Source organism: Neltuma alba, unplaced genomic scaffold (assembly GCF_004799145.2).
Source record: "Neltuma alba isolate B1F8T4 unplaced genomic scaffold, ASM479914v2 tig00004449_pilon, whole genome shotgun sequence".
NCBI lineage: Eukaryota > Viridiplantae > Streptophyta > Magnoliopsida > Fabales > Fabaceae > Neltuma > Neltuma alba.
The window spans coordinates 44,451-66,650 of record NW_021633711.1 but is presented as its reverse complement, the minus strand read 5'-3'; the positions used below and the strand labels follow the sequence as shown (position 1 = coordinate 66,650).

General features: G+C 38.5%; 3 protein-coding genes and 2 pseudogenes across 4 annotated transcripts; 3 read left to right on the top strand and 2 right to left on the bottom strand.

The window, feature by feature from the left end:
* The first annotated feature begins 393 nt into the window (after positions 1 to 393).
* Positions 394 to 2,101, top strand: LOC114744801 (protein trichome birefringence-like 4). The gene is made up of 5 exons (XM_028932953.1): positions 394 to 866; positions 933 to 1,125; positions 1,208 to 1,413; positions 1,502 to 1,660; positions 1,732 to 2,101. Exons 1-5 carry the CDS (start codon positions 394 to 396, stop codon positions 2,060 to 2,062), a joined length of 1,362 nt encoding a protein of 453 aa, XP_028788786.1. The 3' UTR covers positions 2,063 to 2,101.
* A 2,129-nt stretch (positions 2,102 to 4,230) lies between these two features.
* Positions 4,231 to 6,133, top strand: LOC114744800 (3-oxo-Delta(4,5)-steroid 5-beta-reductase-like; annotated as a pseudogene).
* Positions 6,134 to 7,257: 1,124 nt separating this feature from the next.
* On the top strand, positions 7,258 to 9,037 carry LOC114744796 (3-oxo-Delta(4,5)-steroid 5-beta-reductase-like; annotated as a pseudogene).
* Positions 9,038 to 9,061: 24 nt separating this feature from the next.
* On the bottom strand, positions 9,062 to 11,730 carry LOC114744797 (uncharacterized). Of its 2 annotated transcripts, none has more exons than XM_028932950.1 (7): positions 11,529 to 11,730; positions 11,144 to 11,202; positions 9,816 to 9,881; positions 9,647 to 9,694; positions 9,479 to 9,541; positions 9,327 to 9,389; positions 9,062 to 9,231 (listed from the first exon to the last, which is right to left on the bottom strand). In XM_028932950.1, the coding sequence occupies exons 2-7, from the start codon at positions 11,189 to 11,191 to the stop codon at positions 9,223 to 9,225; spliced, it is 297 nt and encodes a 98-aa protein (XP_028788783.1). In that variant the 5' UTR covers positions 11,192 to 11,202; positions 11,529 to 11,730; the 3' UTR covers positions 9,062 to 9,222. The 2 variants fall into 2 exon arrangements, with proteins under 2 accessions (XP_028788783.1, XP_028788784.1); XM_028932951.1 differs by lacking the exon at positions 11,529 to 11,730 and adding an exon at positions 11,310 to 11,449.
* A 3,995-nt stretch (positions 11,731 to 15,725) lies between these two features.
* LOC114744793 (beta-D-xylosidase 1) lies at positions 15,726 to 21,464 on the bottom strand. Its single transcript, XM_028932947.1, has 6 exons — positions 20,996 to 21,464; positions 18,509 to 18,790; positions 17,908 to 18,077; positions 17,322 to 17,770; positions 16,827 to 17,240; positions 15,726 to 16,706 (listed from the first exon to the last, which is right to left on the bottom strand). Exons 1-6 carry the CDS (start codon positions 21,407 to 21,409, stop codon positions 16,108 to 16,110), a joined length of 2,328 nt encoding a protein of 775 aa, XP_028788780.1. The 5' UTR covers positions 21,410 to 21,464; the 3' UTR covers positions 15,726 to 16,107.
* Between the last annotated feature and the right edge of the window lie 736 nt (positions 21,465 to 22,200).

Here is a 22,200-nt window from a genome sequence, read left to right as displayed (position 1 = left end):
TTGAAAAACACCACTGTTTAAGTTCATTCCCGTTTTCTTATTAATTCTTATTACGCGCTATCATGGAAGGCAATTTAGCAATGTACTAGTACTACACTCTCGAACGGATTGATGACTGCGTCACAAATAATAATAATATGATGGATTGAGAGGCTTTCACAGAAGATAGTCATTTTGTTAATCACTTGTTAAATAAACAAAAGCAAACTCAACAAAAATATCAATCCAAATCAGGAGAAGAATCAACGTTTCTAGTTTCTGAACTTTGAATAACTGAACGGCGGGTTTCTCAGCGACAGAGCATATATCAAGATTTATAATGCCGAATTCCTACTGCCCCCAAAATCATATAAATACTGAACATGACTTCGATTAGAACCTCTGAGATCTATAATGGCGTGCTTCAAGAGCCAATTCTTCACTCTCAAGGGATTCCTCCCCAGAACTCAGCACCCTCTCTGTCGCCCAAGAACCCACATTCTTACCGTCTTCCTTCTTCTCTTACTCTACCTCCTCTCCAGATCATACTCCTATGATTACTCTCCCTCCTCCTCCGCTGCCTCCGCCGTCACCGTCGCTGCTTCTCGCTTCCTTCTTTCTTCCGACGCCTTCTCTTCTGTTACTGCCGCAGAGATATCCCGCGATCCTCCCCTCTCATCCACCGCTCACGAATCCCAAATCATCAGAGACCTTGCTTCTTGCGACATCTTTGATGGAGCTTGGGTTCTTGACCGCCACGCACGACCTCCTTATCCGCCTGGCTCCTGCCCTTTTCTCGACGACGCCTTCAACTGCTTCAAGAATCGACGTCCTGACTCCGATTATCTCGAGTACCGGTGGAAGCCTCGTGGATGTCACATTCCAAGGTCTGAACCTCCTTGCTTATGATCCTATACCTCGCACGTTTGATTTCATTTTCTTGCATTGTATAGGTTCGACGGGCTTAAAATGCTGAGGTTGTTGAGAGGGAAAAGGATGGTGTTTGTTGGGGACTCGCTGAACAGGAACATGTGGCAGTCTCTCGTGTGTTCCTTGAGGGAATCTCTCAAGGATAAAACCAGAGTGTTTCTCGTTTCAGCCCGGCGAGAGTTGAGAACTCAAGGTTTTCATTCCTACAGATTTAAAGTGAGTTATGAAAGCAGCAAATTATTACTATTAATCGCAGCACGCAATCATCTCTCTGATATTTGATTAATTACCATGGCAGGACTATGGATGCTCTATAGACTTTATAAAATCACCATTTCTTGTCCAAGAATGGAAGAATAATTCTTCATATTTTGACGAAGGGCCGCCTCATGGAGAAACTCTGAGGCTTGACATGATGCAGGCATCCAAATCTCAGTACAATGATGCTGATATTATCATATTCAACACGGGCCACTGGTGGAATCACCATAAGACTAGAAATGGGTAGGAATCAGCTCATCCAATTTACTGATTGATATAAATGTACCATGAACCTAGACTCACGAATCAGTATAATTGTTTACTTTCGCAGGAGAAACTATTTTCGAGAAGGAAACCATGTCTACGACAGACTAGATGTGAAGGAAGCACTGGGCAAAGCCCTCAGGACTTGGGCTAAATGGGTGGATTCCAAAGTTGACAGCACGCGCACAAGGGTCTTCTTTACTGGATTCTCAGCTTCTCACTACAGGTAAATTGGCGAATAACCATGAAGGATGAAGTTTTTTTCCCAACAAAATTTCTAAATAAACAAAATTGCAGAGGGGGGCAATGGAAGTCAGGAGGCAAATGCGATGGGGAGAGAGAGCCTATAAAGAACGAGAGCCATGTTGGGGAGTATCCATGGACGATGAGAATATTGGAGAGTGTGATGGCGGACATGAAGACGCCTGTGTTTTACCTTAACATTTCCAGGATGACAGAGTACAGAAAAGATGGCCACCCTTCCTTGTACAGAGGCCCAAGTCCTCCTCCGAGGACCATGGTACAGGATTGCAGCCATTGGTGCCTTCCTGGCATTCCAGATTCCTGGAATCACCTCCTCTATTCAACTCTTCTTCTTCATCATCATCATGATGCTTCTTCCAATTAGACACTTCTCACTTTTCCCAATGCCCAGTACTTTGATGTGTGTCTATTCATCTTCTCTCTGCGCCTTTATTAGCCTAGCAGCATCTCATGCTTGCAACTTCTACGTATAAATTACGTACAAAGCTTTCAACATACCCCAGTATAAATTTCCCCATGTCATGTAAGGACAAACTGTAAGGTAACTTTAAACTCGCATCATATTAACTCTACAATACCACCTCTTATGTTTAATATAAAAACTAATTTGATATATAATTTGATTATAAATATAAGATTTTAATCAATTTTATTTCTTATATTTATTTATTTTTTCCTAAAGTAACCCTTGTATTTACTTGTACATGTTAAAAGTTTTATCAAATAATAGTTATAGCTAATACACATGATTAATAAGGATATTTTAGGAAAGATATCACATACTACCTCCGGTTCTAATTATAAGACATCATTTATAATATACAAATAAGGTCTTATAAATAGAATCGGAGATAATATTTATTACAAATAACTAACTTGACAAATTTTCTTAATCTATTCAAATTAATTAACTAGTTCATATATTAACAATGGAAGTTAGTAAGTCTCAGATACTATCTTTAGTTCTTAATATAAGACCTCGTTTAACTTTTATTTTGGTTCTAAATATAAGACTCCAATTTACTTTGTCTCTCATACTTATTCATTTTTTTCTAAGATAATTCTTTTAATAATGGTAGTTTTAGCTAATAAACTTGATCAGTAAGAATATTTTAAGAAAGACAACACCTATTTATTACAAATAACTGATTTGACTTTTTTTTTATCTACTCAAATTATTCAAATATTTAACATCATTTGTGAATCGCCGACCGACCGAGCAACGCGAGTAATAAGGGAGTCCCCCATGCTACAATGTCATTCGCGTTAAGTAAGGGTCACTTGTCTTCTACTCCCACTTTTGGGCGTTGCTATTAGCACATTATTATATTTTATTGAGGGGGCAACTCTGAGCCAAACTGCCGGCGAGTTGCTTAAAATACACAAGATAGATGTAACCTTGAAAGAAAAAGTTGTTGGCTAAGTTGCCTAAAATCATACATGGACAGAACGCTACCGGATAAGTAAGGAAGAAAACTTAAAAGGAAAACTAATCTGTCAGTTCTTATAATTTTATTGAATTTTGAATCAACTCCTTCTATTTGTTCTCCTTTTTATTCATTTTTTATTGTATGGTCTGTTATCTATTCACATCCTTCCGTTCATGAAACATTAATTTGCCGTTAGTGGAGGCGATGGGGCCATCTTACTCAGCACAAGCATTAACACTTAAAAAAAAAAAATGGACATCAACTTTTTTCTTCGGTTATTCTCCTCCCTGTCCCTCACTCCACTTTCTTCTCTCTCTTCCCCTCCCCCTCCCAGCTCTCAAGGATTTTCCACTGACGATTCGCAACAGCTTTTACTTCTCCAAGCTCATACTTTCCCCCCTTCTTACTCTTCCTCCTCCTCCTCTCTCTCTAAACTTCCCCAAACTCACATCCCCTACATCTCATCTCTCCTCTTCCTTCGTTAATCCCTCCACAATCCTCCACCATTCTATATAATTTATTACACGTACCAAATAAAATGGGCCAAGTGAAAAAAAATTGTAAAATCATTCTTTTTTTAATTGTCTGATGAAATTTTACTTCAATTACGGCTTTGCTTTTGGAGGCTGGGGACCGATTTGTACGGACTAGAGAAGACAAAATAATATTTACTTACTGTGGTCGATGTGGCCAATAATACTGATATGGAGATGAAGTTTCTTCCTCTAGAACATGCCATAAGTAGCTCACATTGTGAAGGAGCGTTGGTGGTGAAAGTATTGAAGAAGCCGTGGGGGAGAAGAATTGAAGATGGAGATGGTTGAAGTCTGAAACACAGGACAGCATTTGTGTCATTTTATTTTCCAATGACTCTCTCTCCTATCGCATTATACCCAGTTCATTCCCAGTGTTTGTGCTTAGTAAGAAAGTCATGTCACCCCACTAACGGCAAATTCATATTTCATAGACTGAAGGACTTCCAAAGGTAACGAAGCATACAATAAGGAGTGGATAAAAGGGCAAAAAAAAAAAATGGAGGGAGCTGATTCAAAATTTGATGAAACTACTGGGACCGACAGATTAGTTTTTCCAAATTAAAATTTAATCTGCGTTTTAGGTGGACTTAAATACAACTTCAAAGGGCCATCGTCCACTATCAGTTGCGTGTATCCGAGTGTTTTGCCAGTTTTCCCAAGATCTCAGCATGGAGCTCTCAGCTCGGAACAACTTCGTAGCACTCATTGTGGGCGTTACTGGACTGACAGGCGTTAGCCTAACCGAAACCTTGAGCCGTCCTGATTGTCTCGGCACCCCCTGGAAAGTTTACGGTGCGGCTCGCCGTCCCCTTCTGCCCTGGTCCCCGCCCTGCCTCCTCCACCATTTCATCACCTTCAACGCCCTGGACACCCAGTGGAGTGGAGGGGAGGGGAGGTTAATTAAAAGAAGAGGAGGTGAAGGGAAGTCATGGGTTTTGTTTGGTTGGAGGGGAGGAGAAAAGAAGGGAGATTTTTTATTTGGTTCATAAAGGGACGGGAGGGGAGGGGAGGGGAGGGGAGGGGATTATAAATTGACAAATATGCCCTTATCTTTATATTTATACTGATTTATTCTTTTATTATAATATTTATATCAAAATTATTATTTCTGAATTTATCAATTTCAAAAAAACCAATTACCTCACTTATATATGATAAAAAAATTATGAAATAAAAATATAATATGTATTAGAAAAGTGAATAGGAGAAAAAAAGACAAAACTTTAACTATATAATAATACCCTCTACATATTAGGAAATAAAAAATATATATGATATTAACAGTGCCATTTTATAATTATAATATATATTAATATATATAATTAATTAATATATTAACATATATACATATTATATTTGTGTGTATATATAACTGAGTGACTGCGGAAGGGAATGCGAAGGTAATCATGATAAACCAAAAAAATATCAAGAGAACACTACTGAAATATTCAAAAAATAACATGGGCATATTTGTCAAGATTCTCATAATATTTTTCTTTCTTCTAAAAACTCTCAATTTGGGAGGGGAGGAAGGGAGGGGAGGGTTTAGCTCCCCTCCCCTCTCCTCCCTTCCTCTCCCCTCAAAAAAACCCCAACCAAACAAAGTCTGAACGGAGCTATGCTAGGCAACGTGCTCAACGTCCTCAGGTCCTCTCCCTCGCCACGGCTCAGCCATAACCGGTACCAAGCACTACATGGGGCCCATTTGCAACCCATTCCATTCTCCCCACCTCGCCTCTCACGACCCGCCCTTCCGCGAGTCCATCCTACGCGCTCGAAGACCTCGTCGCCTCCTACGCGCCGTCCCTCACCTACTCCGTGCACCGTGCCTCCATCATCGTAGGCGCGTCAACAAGGGGCACGCACAACGCTCTGCTTATGCTGGCGGCTTACGCCGCCGTCTGCCGCCACGAAGGGCTGGCGTTCCGGTACCTGGCGAACAGGTACACGCGGGAGCATTTCTGCGACATGACGGACGCAGGGGTGCTGGCGGAGCAACACGTGTGGGCGGCGATGACAGAGAAGGCCAAAAACGAAGCGTTTAATTGCACGAACAGTGATTTCTTCACGTGGAAGACGATGTGGAAGGTGCTTAGCGAGGAGTTTAATGTTGAGTTTGTGGAATATAAGGAAGAAGAGTTTGATATAGTGGAGATGATGAGGAAGAAGGGTGATGTTTGGGAGGAGATAGTGGAGAAGCATGGGCTTTACAAGACGAAGCTGGAGGAGATAGCGAGCTATCTTCCTTTCAAAATTGTGTCAAATTTCAAGTTTCAGCACGTGTCCAGCATGAATAAGGGTAAGGAGTTTGGGTTCTTGGGATTCGCTGGTAGCTTCAGCAGCGTCAAGATGTGGATCGCAAGGCTCAGGCACATGAAAATCATCCCTTGGCCCTACGAGGAAAAAGAACAAAAACAGAAAAGAAGAATAAACGAGATAAGGAGGAAATGGCAGACGAAGGCAAATTAATGAAACGACCGTGCATGTGGGGGCCACTACTGGGTGGGGGCCGTAATGGTGACAATGGTTTTCCGCAGTGGGCGCCCGATGCCCAAGTAATGTCAAATATTTCTGATATAAACGGAGATGTGAGTATATAAAATGATCTGGAAAAACATATTCAGCATAAATTGATATAAACGGAGATGTGAGTATATAATGATTTTCTATCCACTTCCATTAGCTACTTTCTCCTGCATCTTCATTCTCCTTTGACCGTGGGACTTGTTTAACTCACCAAATTATTACATAAACAGAGATACCCGCAGTACCTATCAAATTTAATTGAGAGGAGCATTATTTTTAATTCTATAATGATTTCTCTGGGGCACACATTTGATTTTTTTATTTTAATATTTCAGGTCTGAGGCTTGAGATGACGCAGACATCCAAGTCTCAGTTTCATGATGCTCCTCATCATGCTCAACACGACGAACCACTGATGGATAGAATCACCATAATTAAAGCCGGAAATTATATGGGTGCGGGAAGCAACTAATTAATCCAATTTACTTTTGACTATTCTCATATATAACTAAAAGGTATTATAAACCTAGACTCATGAACGAGCATGGTCGTTAACTTGATTTCAAGGAGGAAGCACCGAGTCCCACCCGCTGCGCTTTCATTCGCCTCGGGGACGGTCATTCTGTCTGCTACTACATCCACTTGGCATATGATAATTGCCAAGATCTGATCTCGCTTTAAAAGGTCTGAAAGGTAAAGTCTCTCTCTCTCTCTGCTCGATTTGATTAAAAAACAAAGGGGAAATCACAAATAAAGACCCTTAAATTAGCAAAATCACTCTATAGTCACATGAATATGCTAAATTATTATGAGGGACCCGGTCTCAAATTGTAATTATAAAATTTAACAACATGTTTTTTTATAACAATTAATTATTTTATACTTTTAAAATTTGAGACCGGGTCCTTCATAGTAATTTAACATATTCAGGTGACCATAGAGTGATTTTGCTAATTTGAGGGTCTTTATTTGTGATTTCCCCAAAAACAAAAGTCATAGACCGACAAAATGCGAATATTTATATATATATATATATATATATAAATAAATGCTTGTGCCGGGGATAAGCACCAAAGTTTAATCTGTGGCCTTAAACGACGCAGCTACCCATTAAAAACCATCATCCTCTCCCACTACTGTGCCGTCGGGTCGTCCTCAGTTCTCAGCATGGAGCCGCAACCTCAACCTCACAACAACTACGTTGCACTCATAATCGGCGTCACCGGATTAACAGGAGTCAGCCTAGCCGAAGCCTTGAGCCGCCCTGATTGTCTCGGTGGCCCTTGGAAAGTTTACGGCGCTGCGCGGCGTCCTCTTCCGGCATGGTTCTCGCCCTCCCTCCTCCACCATTACATTACCTTGGACGCGCTGGACACCGAAGACACACGTGCCAAGCTCTCCCCGATCGCCCATGAGGTCACCCATGTCTTCTGGGTCACCTTCCAGATCCGAGAAGACGAAGAAACCAACGTCGCCATGAACGGGACCATGTTAACCAACGTGCTCAACGTCCTCAGGTCCTCTCCCTCGCCACGGCTCCACCACGTCACCATCCAGACCGGCACCAAGCACTACATGGGCCCCATCAACGACCCGGTCCGTTCTCGCCACCTCGCCTCTCACGACCCACCCTTCCACGAGTCCATGCCCCGCCTCCCTTACCCGAACTTCTACTACGCGCTGGAAGACCTCGTCGCCTCCTACGCACCGCCCCTCACCTACTCCGTGCACCGTGCCTCCATCATCATAGGCGCGTCAACAAGGAGCACACACAACGCTCTGCTTATGCTGGCGGCTTACGCGGCCGTCTGCCGGCACGAAGGGTTGCCGTTTCGGTACCCGGGACGAGGTACACGTGGGAGCATTTCTGCGACATGATAGACGCAGGGGTCCTGGCGGAGCAACACGTGTGGGCGGCGGTGACGCCGCAGGCCAAAAACGAAGCGTTTAATTGCACTAACGGTGATTTCTTTACTTGGAAGAAGATGTGGAAGGTGCTTAGCGAAGAGTTCGATGTTGAGTTCGTGGATTACAAGGAAGAAGACGACTTTGACATAGTAGAGATGATGAGCCATAAGGGTGAGGTCTGGGAGGAGATAGTGGAGAAGCATGGGCTTTACAAGACGAAGCTGGAGGAGATAGCCTGCTATCCTCCGTTCAAAGTGGTGGCGAATTTCAAGTTTCAGCACGTATCCAGTATGAATAAGAGTAAAGAGTTTGGGTTCTTGGGATTCGCTGATAGTTTCAAGAGCGTCAGGAAGTGGGTCGCAAGGCTCAGGCACATGAAAATCATCCCTTAAATTCCTGGGAAGATCGATTCCTAATATTCATAGTTTGTGTTTCTGTTTTCATGTTGAATTTCTGAGAGTGAACTTGATGCCATTAGTTCAAATAAGTAGTAAAAACATGGTCTTGTAGGTTGATTTGTCCCGGGTAACCAGAGATATCGATCTCAAACGAAGCAAAAATCTCCTGAGAGTGGTTCTTTCTGGCAATGAGCAGGAGAAGTAGAAGACGAGTGAAGGTGCCGTAGTGCCTCCTATGAACGAATAAAATCGTGCCATGTGGAAGCCACTCCAAATATGGAATGCGCAGCAGCTGATGTGCCTCTACGCACCGTTTCATCAAAGCTAGGAAGGATCTAGCCGTTTGGTGACGAGCGTTCATGACCGTTCCTTGAGACAAATGATGGTCTTCGCGCGGGCCGCCTAATCTCCTTTTTATTTCCCTCCCTGTTGGTGGTTTTTTTTTTTTTCCCCGTTGTTTCGTTTGTATCCGCAACACGTTGATTTTGGCTTTGTCTTAAATGTCATTACTTAATTAGGTGCTTTATATATAAACCGCAAAGATTAAAAATGAGTGGGTGGAGGCTGAAAAAGCAAAAGGATGGAGTTTATTATAAAAACTAGTAAAAATTGAAACACGGAAGCCCCCAATGGCAGATATACACATGATTTCGTCCACTAAAACCAGAGACTAGCCACGTCATCAACTGCATTCACCAAATCCTTTGACTCCATCTCAAGGCTTCTCTACTCCCCCTGATTGCCATCACAAATTAAACACACATCTTAGTTTACAAATTCCTCAACTATTTATTAACTTTAATTAATCAAATCGAACATAATTGGATCACCAGATTATCTGGGCCAGATGTACAGGCCGGTCTTCTTGGAGGAAGCTGCTGGTGTGGCGTTCTCTGCAAAATTCCAAAAAATAAACAAATATTATTAGGCTAAGAAATATACAATTAAGACTAAGTCATAAAAAGGTTAATATCATTCAAACCTGAAGTTTTGGTCGCAACGTCTCTATGGCTGCTGTGGATTTTTTATTAACTCCGGCACCTTGCTGTTTTTTTTTTAAATATTAGAATTATTATTGATATTTAATAGGGCGGAAAAAAAAAAAATTTAAAAAGGGGGGGAATTTGAGTTTGACCAACGATTGGCTAACCTTGCATAATGCCCAGTCTGCTGAGTCAAAAAATGCCCGCTCGTGATCCTTGACCCAAGAAAAACGATTTAAAAATATTATATTATATTATCAACAAATACGTTGGCGTCACGTGCATGGCACGGGACTTGACAAGTGATAAGGAATGAGAACGTGTGACCGGGCTTACTTTGGAAATTAAAGGCTTCTTCTTGGGGGTAAGGCCACCGTATTTGTTTCCCGTGGACGACGTTTCCTGTCAGCACCAAAATAAACAAATTGAAATACATTACTTTAATAAAAATAATTATTTAACCATCGTGGAGCAGATCCTGTGCTGTGATTTCGAGTTCAATTTTGAAATCATAACGTTCAGCTAATTTGCACATGCTTTGCTTTTTGTCTTTGAACTGTGGAAGAAGGAGAACACGACACAACATCATCAACGTTCTGGAAGTTTTGAAATTAATCTACCCCACCAAAAACCAAACAAAGAAAAGGCAACATAATAATTTGATTTTTCTAAAAGAAAATCTACAACCACTAATCCACCAGGAAAAAAAAAACCTGCATAACAATTAACAAACAATTTTCTTGGGAGAATAACGCAATAAAAAGAATCTATAATATCTACCAAAAAAGGAGACGAACAGCATAATGATTTGATTCTTCCCGTCATGATATTCAATAATTGCAATAATTTTATTTAAATCAAAATCAATTAATGATTTTCTTTGTCCTGTTTCGATAAATTCAGGTGGAGAATTCCAAATTACTTCCTCGACCTCCATGATCATTTACTTGTCCATGGGATTAGGCCAAAACAATACGTGGGCGAGACTTTTATTTATTTTATTCTTTTGTGTTGGAATTTTTCTTAATTGTAATCAAATGTTTGCATCTGACTAATTCCAAGGACTAACCCACAGAAAAAGAAAATCGTTTCGAGAAAGGGGGAAAAATCTTTTAGAATAAAACAATATATTCATTCAATGACACCAAACAAATTCGTGTTGTGCCAAATAAAGTGCGGTGAACGTTTAATAATATTTTAAATGAAATTAGCCAGACCAGAATGAAAATTATAATGTAAAATTACGTCCATGTCCCTACAAACGTGGCGAATAAAAAAATCTAAAAAACGTGTGGCAGCCCTGCATTGTGCCACACCAAACAAAACCAAACTTTCTCTTTCCGCTGAGAATTGGAACATTCTGTTCCTAATCCCCACATTCCGTCGGTGATGACTAGTTTTTAGTAATTATTCTAATAATATACCACATGATTTTTTTTCTTTTAATTCTATCGAAATTATATAAATCCTATTATTTTCAAAGATACTTCCATTATGATGTCATAATATACAAAAAATGCAAAGTGTATAATTTGACCCTTGAATGCCAAAGATTGTTTCTTGGCTGTGTTCTTCAGATTTAATCATTCTGATGTTACCCATTTAGAGAATGTGCGCAATGAGATTAAAAACAGAAACATCAGAAAACACTGGGGTAAGGTTACCTCAAGGTCCTGGGAGGCAAAATACTCGTCTCTATTGTAATCTGCCATCTCAATGTTCCCTGTGCAAGCAACAAACGATCAGGCTTTATTCAGAACAAAACAAAACCGCAGGGAAGCTTCACCTAAAATTCAATTCTGTGATTAGGAGATATCCCAGAAAGACAACCTCGGAAACAGATGAGCAGAAAAAAAGAAGCAGCGAGAGGGAATTAAAAATCTCAGAAAGAACAGAGCAAAAGCAGAGCAGAACAGAGCAGTCCCGATGAAGGAAGGAATAAACAATATCAGGAAGTGAACACCTTTTATAAGGGCGGAGAGAAATTTGAGAACCCAGAAAAGATAAGGAAAAAGAGAAGAAGCATAAAGAAAGGATCTTGATAATTACCTTGGAGTTAGAGGAAGGAATCTGAGATGCAGAGAAAGAGGAAGAAAGTGAAAGAAAGGAGAAAGGAGAAAGGAGGGGGGAAGTTGAGTGAGAGGGTAAGACAAGAATATGAAAGTATTAAGTAGCTATTGAGAAATGGTAAGAGACTTACATGATATTAATATGCATGGTAAATAATTAACAAAGGATATTATCGAGAAAAATCCAATCTTGCAAACATTTGAGGAGTTAGGTGGAGGATTTCCAATGGATAACGGACTCCTCTAATTCTACTCTTAATTATTATTACTATTATTTTAAGATTTTTTGTTTGTAAGTGGGAGGGAGAAAAGTGAAGGTGGAATTGAAAAAAAAGCAGAGGGAAGGGGTAAAAGGGGGAAGAAGGAATGGGATTGGAGGAAAGATGAAAAGAGCCGTTAGAATATCAACATCGGTTGGTCCATGGCTTAGCCTGCACCGTACATCCTCACACATGCCAATCATCCTCATTACCGACACTTCCAAGTTCCCCCCTCCCTCCTCCTCATTCTTTCTCTTTTTTTCTTTTTTTCCTTCCTAATACTTCATCTAATCTTTAATATCAAATTTAGATAATTAATTTATTAATATTAAAAAATTATTAGAAAAATGACAGAAAAAGATTTAAAAATTACAAATCCCAAATCAGATTTGGTAACACAACTTTATTTGATATTGACAAATCTGAATTTGCAAATGACAATAAATTTTTATTGACATTTTTTATTTGGTATTTACAAAATTCCAACTTCTTTGTTTGTCATTGCTCCAAAATTATTTTAAGTAAGTTATTTAAAATTTTAGTTTTTTAAAATATTCTTTCTAATTATATGTATCATACTATCATTTGAATTTCATTTGTTACGTACAATGAGTAGGAATATTTTCAAAAAGAATTATAAATTTAGAAGATGAAATAAATTTAGTTTTCATATTTACAGGCAAAGAAAACTTTTGTTCTGACTCTTATATTTAAAATTATATATAATATTTAAAGCAACAAATAGTAATAGTATTATAAGGAGTTTTCATGACATTATTCATTTTCTTTTTAAGACATCCACACACTTCTAACTGTACTAAATACAATATTTGGGGTTTACAATCTAAGACTATTAAAAAATTAAATGTTGTGATTTAAAAAAATAATTTAATAAAAATACTATTGCTCGAATTATTTTGGCCTCCCTTCTGGCATCCCCCGCGCATTCGCTCGTTCAGAAGTCACAAGGTATTTACTTTTGAGTAAATATTCGGTTGGCGGATGTACTTGTGTGCGTTTTATTTCAATTATTTACAGCATGCAATAATGGCAGGCGGAGCATGTGTTTTGCGTGTGGCATTATGATTTTGCCCCCATGAACTTCACATATTTACATGTCCCGAATGATTACTGGCTACTGGGTCATGTTATTCGTACTTGATCTGCCCCCATCATTGATTCCCTCTGTGTTTTTAATTATTTAATTTGATATTTATACTTTGGCTTCTGACGAGTTGGATTAAAAGTTTCTGTTTAAAATTTTATTTAATTAAAAAACCTAAATTTAAACTCTTATAATTATAATTTATTAGTATAATTTTTTTCTGTTATGTATATTATATCATTAATGATGTGTAACAATGACCAATACAAAAATCTTGTATATATAATAAAAAATATATTGTACACAACAGAAGATATGTTTTGTAGACACTTAAATCTAGGTCATTTTAACCAATTAAATTTCTAAATAGAGACATTTTACCAAAATATCCCTTAACTTTTTTCTGCACAGGAGATTTCCTGATTTTAAGATATTTTTAATTTGATGTTTGGTTCGATGTATGGTTTTGATGGAAATTGATTATGTGCTGTAAAAGTGTCCGATGTACAAATGTACTTTTGTTTTAAATCTTGACTTTATTCTATGTTATTGATATCTTCTTATACTACCAATTAAGCATATACCTTGAACATACCTTCGTGTTTAAAACAATTTAAGAAATCAATAACAATACAAATTTGACTTTTATCAACTACATAAATTAAAACCAACTGGACGAATCTCCTAAATTTATATGAGTTGTAAAATAAGTTATTCTATTTCCTAATATTACAACTCCTTATACATTTTACATTTAAAATATTGATTTTATTTCAATTTATTTTTAGAACTGAAAACCTGATTCTTCAAGAACTCAAAAAAAAAAGTACAAAATTATACATCTGGTACTTTAATTTTATACTAAAGTTTTAATTTAATCCCTTCATTTTAAAATAACAATTATTATTATTTTGAAAAATAAAGTTAACATGTCAACATGTGAGAACGTTTTGCCAATATCAAAATTTCAATATCAGTATTTTTTTCTATTAATGGTCATTAGAAACAAAAATCGAAAAGACACTTTATAAAAGTCAAGGGATCAATATGAGATTCGGTGTATTTTTTTAATCGAAAAAGACGATTCTTTAGACTTTTAATATAAAAATTATTTAAGTAATTTAATTGTATTAAGAAAGTTGAGTAAATAGTTAATTATAAAAAATATGATATGTTAGTCAATTATAAAAAAAATGATATGTTTTTCTTAAAATATCAGAATCATCTTTGGTAATATCATCCCTCCATCTCCTATTTGATTATAATTGAAGAAGTATCAATAAAGATAATTATAAGAAATAATTCTTATATTTAAGACTAAAATTAATTTAATAATTATATCTTCTATTAAAGATTGGACGAATATAATTTGTTGATTGTATCGTGATCAATAGATATCAGAATCAGCATGAAGCTTACTATCATCCACAGATTTGTTGTTATATTTTATTTATGTCATAATTACGAGGTTGAAAAGACAAAACGCAGTGAAGAACACATGGTCCGCCTCCATTTACCTATTTTTTGAAGCTGGATACAGGCCAAGAAGATGACCGACACTAAAAACAGAACTTGGCCCTTGCGGAGGGGGAAAAAAACAAAGAACATACCAAAATTGTTTTCCATAAGAGAATTTCACCTTCTTAATTATTTAAGTAATAATTAATCAGTTCTATATAAATCTCCCAACTCTGGAATTACAATGGAAAAAAAATGCTCCTGACCAGAAAAAGATGCATATAAAAAGGCTTTAATTTATAATATCTGGAGATATTTAGGCCGACATCAAACACGTCAAATTTGTCAGATAAATTATTCATCATTTCGAATGAAAAGATTTCAAACTCTGAAAGATAGTTAGTTTTGGTTGGCCATCTATCGTAACCCTATCAACTGCTGCCAACTGGGCATGTTGCCGCCATAACCCTATCTTCATTCCTGCCCCTCTTATCTAACGTAGCCATCAAATAATTGAGATAGAAACACAGAGAGAAGGGGGAAAATAATATTCAAAGTGGCCAACTAACAACACACTTGAAGCAAACTATAACCATATATATTCATTCCGAATATATCAAACACTTTCAATATCTTACAGTACAGAGATAAGATGAGAGATTATTAACACGCTGATTATATCTTGGTGTGTGCGAGACAAGTGCGGGGGGACAATTGAAAGCATAAAATTTAGGAAAAATCACACACAGATCTCACAAAAGACAATTAATTCAAAAAAAGTCCCTGAAAATCCCGAAATGATTCCTAAGTCCCCAGGGACCTGTGTGTGATAAATTACAATTGTGAAATTACCTATTTAGCCCTATTAATTTTATTGCAGCAATTCATTTACACTCTTAACAGTGACTGTTGACAACCCAAAGAGAAGTGGTTAACAACCTCGGTAGCGTTCCTAACAACTCACTTTGTAGGATACCAATGGCATTGCCGAGATTGTTAACCACTTCTCCTCGGATTGTCATTAGCCACTGTTGAAGTTTTAAATGAATTGTATTGGGTTCAAATAGGTAATTTCATAATTACAATTTATTACACACAGGTCCCTGGGGATTTAGGAATCATTTCGGGATTTTCAGAAACTTTTTCTAAATTAATTATCTTCTGTAGGAGCTGAGTGTAATTTTTCCTAAAATTTAAAGGGTCAAAATACTTATTTCACCTTGATCATACTTCACATGAATGGCTGGGGTTTTCAAATTAGCCAGGGAAGTTTAAATGTCCAAGAATAAGGGCACAAGATAGGCCAGAAAAAGACCTAGCCTTGTTAATTTGTCAGGTCTTTGGCATACACAAGTGCAATTGAAATGGACCATAGCTTCAACTTGATTTCAAAATAATCAATCAATACCTCAATACATCAACTTGCCAATAATGCAATTTGTTGCATCATTATTGGCTTCCAAACTTATTTAGACTCTTTCCAACCCCTATTTTACATTTGCAGTAAAAATACTTTGACTTGCACACTTCACCTACATAACAGCACTTGTCCCCAAATTTTCTTTTTTTCCTGGACATCGTAGTCAGACCATCTTACAAATTGCCACCTATAATAATACTCTATGCTACACTTGAGAATGACATTTATTTTTTGGCTTCTCAAATTAGGAATGACAGGCAAGAACTTAGCTACATCTATCAACAGTTTGGGTTGACAAATATAATCATTTTTTGTTTTAAGGTTTGATTTCTTGGGAAGTTTGGACGGAAATGGAATGTTTGAGATCACCGATGTGAAGCTCGTGGTCGCCCATTGGGATTCTTCGAACCCCAAACTCGTCCACGACACTGAGGTGGTCGCACACATGAACACCAACCTTAACTCGTTGCTTGGACCCAGCAGGCACATGAACCTTATGGAACCCTACCAACTGCTTCGTGTCGGACCATTTTCCAGAAGGTGGCTTTGAGTATACGAGAACTGTGTGGGTGCCGTCCATTTTACCTTCGTTCTTCACATCGACGTGGAGTCCTAATTCCAGGGAATCACAATTCGCGTGGCTGACCTTTAATGCATTGCTTGAAACGCTGCTGGAGTTTGTGAGAGCCTGGAGGCTGGCTAAAGGAACAGAGACTTGTTTGGGAGCAAGGGCTAGGGTGTGCCTGAATCTGGTGTAGCTCAGCCCATGGCCGAAAGGGAACACCACCGGACCCTTGTAGAATCTGTAGGTCCTTCCCGGGTACCCTCTTGCTGGGTTTGGTCTCATGTCCATTACTGTCATTGGCACTTTGGCCACATACTCCTGTGGGTACCATGTCATCGGAAGCTTTCCTCCTACATTAATCATAGTAAAAATATAAATAAATGCTTCTTGATTATAATCAATTTCAAAACAAAAATAATAGCTGGGTATAGTTCTTGTTTTTTGTTTTTTTTGTTTTATTGATACTCTACCTGGGTTTGTTGTGCCAAACAGCACATCAGCTATGGCGGTTCCTCCGGCCTGACCAGGGTAACCCACCCACAAAATAGCACCGATCTTGGGATCATTTTTGGCAAAAGTGACATCAACAGGCCCACCAGACATAATAACCAGAACAACCGGGCCTTTGGAGGCCCGGGCCACTTTCGATACAAGCTCTTGCTGGCTGCCCGGGAGTAGAAGCCCAACTCTATCCCTAAACTCAGCTTCTATGGATTGGTCGAGGCCCACCACCAAGACCGTCGCATCCGCATGCCTTGCAGCTATCTCCGCCGCCCCAAAGACCTGGTTTCCTTTACACATAACATCCCTACATCCCGTGTGATGAACAGTCTTAACATATCTCGCAATCCCTCGCAAAGGCGACGTGTAACCACATGCCACACCTATATATAAAATTAACCACATATATTTTAGATTCAAAACTTCAAAGAATAATAATAATGGATTAAATGAGCTTTACTTACCTGCGTAGTTTCCTATCATAGTAGTAGTGACATCAGAGTTGGGTCCAATGACCGCTACGGTGCGGTGACGTGCGCGGGATAGTGGGAGAGTGTTTCCTTTATTTTGGAGGAGAACAATGCCCTGTCTGGCGGCTTCAAGGGCGAGTTGTTGATGGGCCGGGGTGCACACATCTCTTGGGCCTAAGTGTCCATATGGTTGGGCAGAGGGCTCGCCGTCGAACATGCCCAATCTCATTTGCACCGTAAGAAGATTAGCCAAGGCGAGGTTGAGATCGTTCTCTGAGATGCGGCCCAATTTGATGGCATCTGCTGCATGAAGTGCCAGGAAAGGCCCACAATCCAAGTCCAAGCCCGCTTTGATGGCGTCAGCAGCGGCCTCCTCGGGCGTTTGCGTGTAGTGTTGAGTGTTATACATAACCCCAACTGAATCACAATCGGACACTATGTACCTGATCACCAAAGCAAATCCAAGTCAACCATATCCCATAACTAATGTCATTTCTAAACTTATTCTTACATTTTTTTAAAAATTAATATATTACTAAAATTTGGAATAATAAAAAGAGGGAGTAGGGATTGGGCTGACCCATTGAGCTTCCACTGGCCGCGGATGGTGTTGCGTAGGAGGTCAGGATCGGCGCAAGTGGGCTTCCCGTTCACCTGATTGTAGGAGCACATCACACTGGCCACTCCGCCGTCCACGACACATGCTCTAAACGGCACGTCGTATGTATCCGCCAGGTCTTGCTTGCTCACCTGCATCACATCACACACAACCCCACTCTCTACGTTACCATAATTAATATAAACATCGGGACCATGGTTCAACGTCCCTTGCCCCCCCCCCCAACTTGTGCTTCACCATATCCCCAAAAATCAAAGCTAATAAACTTTATCAACGTTTTCAAGCAGACGGCATCCCTACTTAGCCATCAAATATCCACAAAACGACACTGTCAATTACTCAAAAAGTTTTCGTGGCCCAACTCCCCTTTCAACAACTTGCGCATTTGTCCGGTGTCATAAGGGGAAAAAATATTAAATGATACAAACACGCTTTTCTTTTCTTTTACATATATTTGTATTAATTTTATCAGAAAGAATAATTTTAGAAAATAAAATTAAAAAAAATCTTGTCTTGGCTTGAGACGCGGGGCGTGCATCAATAGTTAGATACATAAACATACCTTGGCGTTGAAGTGGAAGCGGTCAATGCCTTTCCAGTTATCGAGATCATAGGCGGTGTAGTGCTTGCAGCAGGCGGCAACCTTCAGGCGGTTGCCGGCGCCGTCGCCTTGGAGTCCCCGGACATAGTTGGCGGCGTACTTGGAGGCCACGATGGGGTCCTCGCCGGGAGTCTCTTGGCCGCGGCCCCACCGTGGGTCTCGGAATATGTTCACATTAGGGCTCCAGTATGTCAAACCGGCCATCCCTCCATTGTACATTGCCCTCGCCTCATCTGACACTACCTGCACCCATCATCACATATTGTCTTCGTCAACTCAACCTTTTCTTCCATTGTCGTTTGCCCAAACTCCCAAAATATTTTGCAAAGAAAATATTGGAAAAAAATCTAGCTTGTGTGGTTGCTAATGTGAAAGCGTTGTCTCAATAATATCTCTTCCCAACAGAATCTATATTGACGTTTCTCCGATATTTATTTATTCTTTTGAAGAAGAAAGAAGGACTGTGATTGGCCCATCATAATTACGCACACCTCATTTGAAGCTGATTAGGTTATTAGTGGTTGTGGCTCATTTGAAGCAAAAGCAACCAAACGGTGGCCTTTAAGAGAGACGCAGACACATAACATATGCACACTTCACTTTATTGGAGAAAGATGTCTATATATTTTCAATAACACTAATTATATGCATGCACGAAAAAAAAAAAAAAAGAAGAGGATTCCTGATGTTATTGATGGCCTGACGTAAACTTCTTGAAATATAACCACCTAATTCAAACGCTGTTGCAAGTTGGGCTAGCCATATATCTAAGTCGGCAACCTGAGGACTTTCCCAGAGGTAATTAATACTAAAATGTGGAAATAAAAAAAGGTTATATCAAATCAACGATTCCTCACTTTTTGATAGACTTCACTTTTGAATAAATATAAAAATGGTTTTTTTTCTTTAATAAATCGAGGGTGTATAAAAATGTCTACAGTGTTATAGTTGAAGTGCCTGGTCAGAGATATGATTTAAATGATAATTAACTATCTGGAGATGTTTAAATTATTCACGTCAGAATCTTCAGCTCAAACTTCAACACCTTGGTTGGTCGCACATGACGTGATTTATTTTAATACTTTGCTAATAAATGATGATTAATAAAACACCGGGGAACCTTGTCTGTATCGCCCACTCTGTAATAAAATTAAGAAATAAGAATAATACACTTCTGTCGCCCCCACTAGTTAGTTGTTCTCATTAGGGAAAAAAACACGGAGATGAAAAAATACAAATATTATGTAAGAATTATTTTTCTTAGTTTTACTCTTCATTTAATATTCCTGTTATTGAAAATATAAGTAATAATCATTTAGAATAAGAATCTAAATTAGGATAAGCAGATAATCCAAGAGAAACTATCAATCTTAGACTTTGATCAATCATATAATAATTGAATTGATGTCACGAGTGACCAAAACCCAGGAAAGAAATTGAAGACAAGAACGAGTGAGTGTACTGTAAACACACGAGCGAAGACCAACCATCCCATACTTTGTTGTGTCGTTTTCTTCGTTATTTTTATGTTTGTTTGATGGCCTTTCAACGTCTCATCACATGGGGATGGGATGGAACCAAGTATTAAATTAACCATCCTCTCTTTTTATTTCATTTTCACCCATATTCTTCATCAGAGTTACTTTTAGCCCTCATATTCAGTCATCAAAGGTTTAAAAATTACACTACAAATAAAATTTATATCCCTAGCTTGGTAGTTAGGCTTCATGTTTAAATTTAATACTCCTCCGGTCTTTAATATAGGACCCAATTCTTGTATTAGTTTTGGTTCTAAATATAAGACCCCTTTCTCATGTTTATCAATTTTCTCTAAATTACCTTTATGGATACTTCCTCAACCATAATCAAGTAAAAGAATGAGAGGGGGTATTAAGAAAGATGATTATGGTGTTTTAGGAAAAATGTGTCACTTTTCTTATAATTAACTAATTTACCTAACTTCCTTAATCTAATCAAATTAGTTAAATGGGTCTTATATTAAGGACCGGAGGAGTACAACCCTAATAATTAGCACTATGTGCATGATACTATATGTTTGACCTCTAGCTATAATTAATTTCACTGATTTTTATTGTTGTGTCCGATAAAAAGAAACCAAAAAAAAAAAGGAAAATGAAGTAAGAATAGTCAAATATTTAACAAAATATTAAAAAAATAAAATTCTTAAATTAATAATTTAATCATGAAAATTTTAATCATTGAGATCAGATTTAAAGTTGAATGAAATATATATAATGAAAGAAAATTAAAGCTGTTGTTAGCTGGTGTATGTATTCAATTGGATTATGATGTATATTTATGAACAGATAATTAATAAGTTATCTATATATGGTTGGAAAAAATAAAAGGACGAAATTTGGAGTTCACGGGCGAAAAAAGAAGAAGAAGAAGAAGAGAAGATGGAGCAGCCAATGAGAGAAATGTTACCCGTCCGATTTCGCGCCAGAGAGATTGGTTGAAGGAAGCAGCGGTGGTGATGACCTGAGGGAAGCTAGTGGCGCCAGGGAAGGCCCCACCGAACTTGGTTCCGGGACCCACATTAGAGACGCCGTGAAGCGCCTCCGACCACCACTCATACCCTTGAATACCCAGTCTCGGCACCGCAATCGCATTATTCACCACCAGCCTTATCTTCTCCGGCAATGTCAGCCTTCCGATCAGGTCCTGAACCCTCACATGAATCGGCACATTCGTCCTGCAAAACTTCAAGCTCCTCGTCAACCCATTCTTCGGGTCGCATGCAAACGGAACCCTCCCCAACCCAAACGACGACACACACCACAGAACCAGAACCAGGAAGAAGAAGAAGAAACGGCTCTTATTGTTATTGGCCATACTCATAAAATGAGACCCAAAGGAATCAAAAGGAAGGAGAGTGAGATAGAGAGCATTGAAGTATATGGTGGTGGCTATGGCTATATATATAGATATGTACAGGCAGATATGAAAGTTGCGTCTTGCAGAAGAGTTTGGTTGGGTTTGGGTAGAGATAGAATATTTTAGAGAGAAAGAGGGGAGTTCAATTCATGATTGGATTTCCACGTCGATGGAGTTCTACAACGACTCAGAAACTAAAATCCCAAACTCAGATATAGATGTTATAATTAATTATTGTTGTGTTATTTACTTTTGGAGTGAGTTTATCAGTGTCAGACGCAGTTAGGCTTAGTGGGTTAGATATGGTTCGAGCCACTCCTACCCATGCTACTGGTTGTTTTCTTGCGGTTACTTAAGATATTTAAAGAACCTTTTAAATTAGCTAGAGTCGTCCCAAAGTTAACGTCTGAAACAAAACTACTAAACACGAATCACTCGATAAAATAGTATTCTCTGTATTTATTATGTTACAACTAAAGCTACCATTAATGTTCTTAATTAGATTCCTCGACCTTGTTTGGTGTTAGACTCCAAAAGTTTCATATCTTCTTCTGTTTTACTTTCCTGTTTTCATCATCATCAGTTAATTAAACGTTGAATTACGGGGGTGCTGTATATTGAAATTTATAACTAGCTAGGGTTACTTTATTACCCGTGATCTAAATTTTTAATAATTTAGTGCCATAGCTGATCTGAAAACTGGCGAGAGCTACCTATAATACCTAATATTATTGTGAATCATATATCTGTTAAAA